This window comes from Loa loa (assembly GCF_000183805.2).
Source record: "Loa loa unplaced genomic scaffold supercont3.10, whole genome shotgun sequence".
NCBI lineage: Eukaryota > Metazoa > Nematoda > Chromadorea > Rhabditida > Onchocercidae > Loa > Loa loa.
The window spans coordinates 551,371-557,234 of NW_018108190.1; the positions used below are offsets into that span (position 1 = coordinate 551,371).

Here is a 5,864-nt window from a genome sequence, read left to right on the forward strand (position 1 = left end):
AAAGCTAAAGTTCCGATTCTGAACGAGTAATTTCGAAGGGGGGGGGGGAGGGGAAGGGGTAAGACGGAAGGAGAAATTGGATCCCGCCCTTGTTATTTTTATTTTTGTTTGACAGATATCATGGAAAGAAAAAGTTAACGAGCAACGGTCGCGTGTTCATCATTTGCTCAGCATTATTGAGAATTTATATCATGATGGTGACTATGGTGGTTCTCCCGAAGCGCTGTATTCACTGATAGAAAGTTATATCGATGAACGCCCTGTCCCAAGCATCATAGCATTATTTGATTACCGGGTGGCTGTAAGTTTTTTGATTTTGAATTTCGGTATATTTTGTGTAGTTAATGGCATAATTGAATGATGTATTAATGCAACTGAATGACTGGTATGCAGTGTAAGGATCATTTATTCATTATAAATTTATCAAGGGAACGGCTAGATTGTACAATTAATCATTTAACTGTTTGTCATCTATAAATTAATTTTTTGAAGTGTTTGGATCCCTTTATATCGAATTGGCTTCACACTCTTCAACAACTTGTCCAAAAACATCTTCAGAACAACTATCCTGCTGCAGTTAGGTTCGTCGCCAAGTTTGTTTTCATAAAATTGTGTCCAGCCGATATCGTCTTGTTCAAGTTAATGCTTAATCATTATTAAATTATCTGTATTTGTTGAATGTTGATTTAAGGGAGAAAGCGGTTAGTGTCCTACATACTGTTTATATGAAATATCACTGGCTACACGAGAGAACAGTTGTTACAGATTTAGTTTGTCCTATACTTGAAGGTTGTGTTCGTGAAAATAATGCCAAAATCCAGGTTTGTTTGATTAGCACTACATCCGTTGATAATATTGACTTGCTGCAGGTTTTTGGCGATCTCTATTTCAAAACAGTTACTCCTAAACAAATCATGCATCAAGAGCTAAATCTCCTGTACCTGAGAATTTGTTTGATCAGCATTTTTTGGTATCAGGACAAAAACAATTTGATTTGGTTAAAGCATGTAACAGTGAACTATTTCAACTATTACCTCTGTAGGCATTTCCACTAGTGTCCGGAAAAAATTTTAATTTGCAGTACCAGATGTTGAATGTTTTATTTGATATTGCAAAAACAGTATCTTTACGTGAATCTGAGGATGATGACCTGTTTTTGATGGTAATGGAGATCGCTAATTCATTCCTTGCACTTGATCTCGACAATGCAGGTTTGTCTCAAACAGAGCTAATTAAATTATAACACAACTTCCACATTCATGCAAATGAAATGAAGTGTATTTTCTTCTTTCTGTTATTTTAACATTTTCCGGGAGCACGATTAATTAGCTTATAACATAATTTCATAATTTTCGAGGAAATTTTATGATTTATCGCTTCTTTCTTTGTTTCAGAAATTTTTGAAAATATGGAAATAGTAGCTAGCGATGTTTGTCAAGTTTTAGTTGAGCGTTTTTCTGATTTGCGAAGCGCTCATCTTCATTATATTACACATATCCTTTGTGAACATCTTCATTCCCATTATCAGCATGGGTTTGTTCGCGAAATTGGTTGCGAAGTACGAGAACGGATATTTTCCGCATTGTTAACCCTTGTTTGTAATCCGCCTTCAGATCGAATGGGTATTATACTACATCATTCATTTATCAGTTGTTTTTTTACAAAGGAACAAGCAGTAAATTACCGGTACCATGCTTTATTCTTTTGTAATTATTGACTTAAAGGAACTTTTAACCATTTTTTGAGTGCAAATTACTATTCTTTCTATTAGTCGTAATTTCTAAAATCTTTAAAGCCATTTCTTCCGTATTAATCAGTTATTAATCAATTGTTAGTTTGTATTGGTGAGTTCGGGGACATAATTAATGTGCGAATATGTCGTGCTGGGAATGATACTGATGGAGATTTTGAATGGAGCGAAATATGCGCAGTAGTGACAAAAGCTATTGAAGAAGAACTCTGGTAATTTCTAGCATTTATTTTGGTGAAATTTCAATCCTCTTAATTTATTGAATGACTTCTATGTTGAATGGTTTTTAAAACCGGTGATAGTTTGTTTGTGCGCGGTATTTAGGTTGGTGACCGAGACAACTAAAGCCATTCACATGATCTGGACCAACAATTGGGTCACTTTATGCGGTTTTCGAAATAGTAAATGACATGTTTAATGTATTTGCTTAAAGCTTTATTTCAGTACTCTTACTTGAAAAATCACTTCAGGTTTCCGGTCATGAAAATAATTTTGCAGCGGTTGTGTCGGATAGTAGAAGTGCGGGATTTGATTTTCACGGCGGGTGCTGAACGCATAAAAAAACTAAAGAATGCTATAATTGCATTATACCACAAGTTCGTTTTGTAATTTAGTTATCAAGCCTAACATGGGTTCTTTTTCATATTCCACCATTTTCGTTCACTTTTTTTTTTTCGAAATGTAAGATGTAAGAAATTTAATGTAAGAAAATGTAATGTAGGAAATGGCTGCTGAGATTTTCCGTTCATTTTTTTAATATAAGGAGTGGTTGCCGAGGGAGAAATGAAGGGAGAAAAGATATTTTTAGTTTTTAAACAGTATTGGAATGGATAATTCGGAAGTATATCCTTCACAAATTGAAGGTTGTATTTGTGGTGATATGAATGCACTCTTTATCGTTGCAGGCGCAATACTTTGATATCTGATGCTGATTTAGCTATAACCTCATTACATAAAGGCGAAGTTGACCTGCCGAAATATATTTGTCCTATTTTTAGTCGCCTAATTAATTATTATCACGATGACAGTATTTGTAAAATTATGGTTGACTGCGTTCCTTCTCTTCCAAGTGGATGTCAGCAGGTTTGTTCATGATTCTTGATTTCATATACTTTCAAGTCTATTAGCTTTTCTCTGTCCTATGAATTAATCTTCCTTATTCTCTTTTCTGTTTGTTCCTTCACGTGAATTTGAATTTTTTTGCAACAACGGAAATTACGTGAATAAAATCTTATAATTTCTGGAAGTTTTTCAGATTATTAAAAAATATTTTTCAGGCAATAATGGCCTGTGACCTAGCAGTGCAGATATTGCCTGATGGTATGGCACCATTAGCTCGGCAGTTAATATCCCATTTGGCAGGCCTTCATCCAAGCGCCGTCCTTGCGATCCCTGTTATTGAACTAGCTTCGGATTGTTCCTCTGTGCCGGAGTTTTATCAGTTTTTTGAGGTCTTGTTGATTATATTTTTTTTTCTTTCATATCCCACTTTCGCTGTTTATTTTTCATTTTATTTAAAATGGAAATTTAAGGCGGATTTTGAAATGCCCTCAGTTTTAGACCTTTTTTGTTTAGTTTTAACAAAACTACAGGAAGATAATGGAATATATTTTATTTTGATGAATATTTATTTTGAAATATTGGCTTAACTTCATATTTTGCTATGTTGTAATTTGTGAATCACTTTTTCTTCGACGGTAGTGGAATAGTCAATGAAAGAAACACCATTAAGAAAGCAAACTGCTGCATTTGGAAAAGCAATATAGAAATTTACGTGAATTGAAAGGAGAATATTTTCAAAGATTTTCAAATCGGTTCAACTTACAGATCAAGCACTTCAAATTTGTTATTGACATATTGGCACCCTACACAAGCGTTCATCGATACAACACTTTTATTGTTGCTGCTGCGTTTCGTTCCCTAATGAGATGGTATACGAAAATGTCTGATGCAATAAAACCAACAATATGCAATTATATTGTGAATAAGGTGAGTGGAAATTAAAAGTTTTTGCTAATATATGAAACGGGAAGTATGGCAGATTAAACGAACTTTTCACCGTTACATTGTTGTGAATGTCATTACATTACCTTAAAATGTTTTGCAGATTGAGGAAGAGGCAAAAACTTGTCTGTCGAACGTCAGAAATGCAAAAGAACATTCAGATGAACGACATTCATCAGATTTTGGCATACCAACTACGAGTGCCTTTTCGTTTGACACAGCTAATCGAAAAGAAACGACTACAAATGAGGATACGACCCTGAGAAATGAGGTTTTTGTTTTCTAATCTCGGTTGTTATCCTTGTTTCTACAAATGCGGAATCATTCCCGAAATCTGAGACGAAATTTGGATAATTTGAAAATGCCTCAGAATGTAGGCGATATGTAATGTATTAATTATCCATCATTTAAGTACTGTTAACGTTATAGTTGGCCGAAGAAACAATTAAAGCACTGAAAACGTTCATGAAACACAGTAAAATTAGTGATGCACTACCCACTCAATCGATGCCAAATACGAAGCTGGTGGAGCGCTGGTCAAACCACTGGGTTATTAATGATATAGTCATTTCTGTCACCAGTTTTACTGAAAGTCCATCAAGCGCAACGAGTAGAACATTTGAAACGAGTAAATGACTATTTGTTGTGCAGGTTTATTAGAACATAAAATATCTGTATTAATAATACGTTGACAAATTTTATCAATAAAGCAACAATTTCTTCAAAGGCTTTTTACAACCCCTCAAAATTTTACCACTATACATTATGAAATTTTTCTGCGATGCTATGTAGTTTATTTTGTTTGGGAAAGCCATTAGACCACTGTTGAATAATACTGATTTTTAGATGCTGGTGAAGAAAATCCAGTAGCCCAAACGCTGGATATAGAAATACCAAATTTTGATAGGAGACGACGCCATCAATCAGCAGTGCATCGCCCAAACGAGTACTAATTTATTTATTTTTGTCATTTGATTTATAACTTGAGAATTGTGTCTAAATCAGTATAAAAGCACATTTTCATTTTCAAGGAAATATGTAGTCCCTTACCGCCCAACTCTGGATGACTTATGTACAGTGGCAAAATACGAATCAAAAAAATTTCGTGTTCCGGTGGTGACGTGGATTCAGATTGTTGTACGACATATCTTTGGTAAATATTCATGGTACATGCGGTCACTGAAAGATTTCCCTGATGATTTCGGAGCAGGTTCGCGGTTATTTATTCAATATCAATTCTAAGGGGAATGAAAGAGACCAAAATGTGAATGAAATTTTGTTATATTAACCAGCTTATTGCTTTACACTTCGAGGATTAACATGTACAGTCAATTAATGTTTTTAATGCAAACAGTGTTCTTGGAGAAGGCCAAACTGTTCTAGCAGTTAGACTAAATCAACCATCTCATGAGATCATCGTTTTTAAACTACTTTTGAATCGGAAATTTATTGCTTGTTATCTTATTAGGAGATTGTGGGAATGAGAGTAAATTTATACAGTTTAAATATTATGGTAGTTCTCAGAAAAAATTTACCTTATGTGTTTTAGCGGACAATTTCTATGGTATTGACGAGGGATTGTCGATTTTAAAACTTCTCGCAAATGATAACAAAGCTGTCCAGATATCAGTTGGTGATAAAAACAAAATGTACATTCTCACTGTTTTAAAGAATTCATCAATTCTTTCCTTTGAGAAACTAAAAAATCTTGTAAATAATAGTAGTATCTACAAAACGTTTTTTACAGATTGAGGTCTCTACGCAATATCGATCGAATATCATCGCTTGAATTGCACACAGTTGGTGTTGTCTACATTGCATATGGCCAGACTAAGGAATCCGAAATTTTAGGAAATGTGTATGGTTCAACGCGTTACGCTAGTTTTTTGCGGTAATTTTTTGAATAACATTCATTACTAAATTATTAGGTGTTCGAACCAATTTGTTGTATTTTGAAATTTTAGACTTCTGGGTGATCCTATATCTCTGGAAGATTGTCCAGGCGGTCTCTCAGCTGGTTTTTGTGGCGCATTTACATACGTTTACACAGATGAAATTTCGAAAACCGTTTTCCATGTAGGTATGTTGTAGAAAATTATAAAGTTAAATT

At 34.2% G+C, this 5,864-nt stretch overlaps 1 protein-coding gene across 1 annotated transcript in view; it reads left to right on the forward strand.

Moving 5' to 3' along the window:
- Positions 1-5,864, forward strand: part of LOAG_16626 (rap/ran-GAP family protein) — a gene marked incomplete at both ends in the record, with an annotated part of 11,240 nt that overhangs the window by 3,862 nt on the left and 1,514 nt on the right. Inside the window, 15 exons of the mRNA XM_020449277.1 lie at positions 116-301; positions 493-581; positions 692-821; positions 1,082-1,211; positions 1,395-1,622; positions 1,836-1,962; positions 2,221-2,346; positions 2,656-2,833; positions 3,028-3,201; positions 3,578-3,739; positions 3,858-4,025; positions 4,184-4,382; positions 4,601-4,700; positions 4,786-4,964; positions 5,304-5,403. Coding sequence (XP_020307247.1) covers positions 116-301; positions 493-581; positions 692-821; positions 1,082-1,211; positions 1,395-1,622; positions 1,836-1,962; positions 2,221-2,346; positions 2,656-2,833; positions 3,028-3,201; positions 3,578-3,739; positions 3,858-4,025; positions 4,184-4,382; positions 4,601-4,700; positions 4,786-4,964; positions 5,304-5,403 — 2,276 coding nt within the window. The remainder of the gene's footprint in view (positions 1-115; positions 302-492; positions 582-691; positions 822-1,081; positions 1,212-1,394; positions 1,623-1,835; positions 1,963-2,220; positions 2,347-2,655; positions 2,834-3,027; positions 3,202-3,577; positions 3,740-3,857; positions 4,026-4,183; positions 4,383-4,600; positions 4,701-4,785; positions 4,965-5,303; positions 5,404-5,864) is intronic.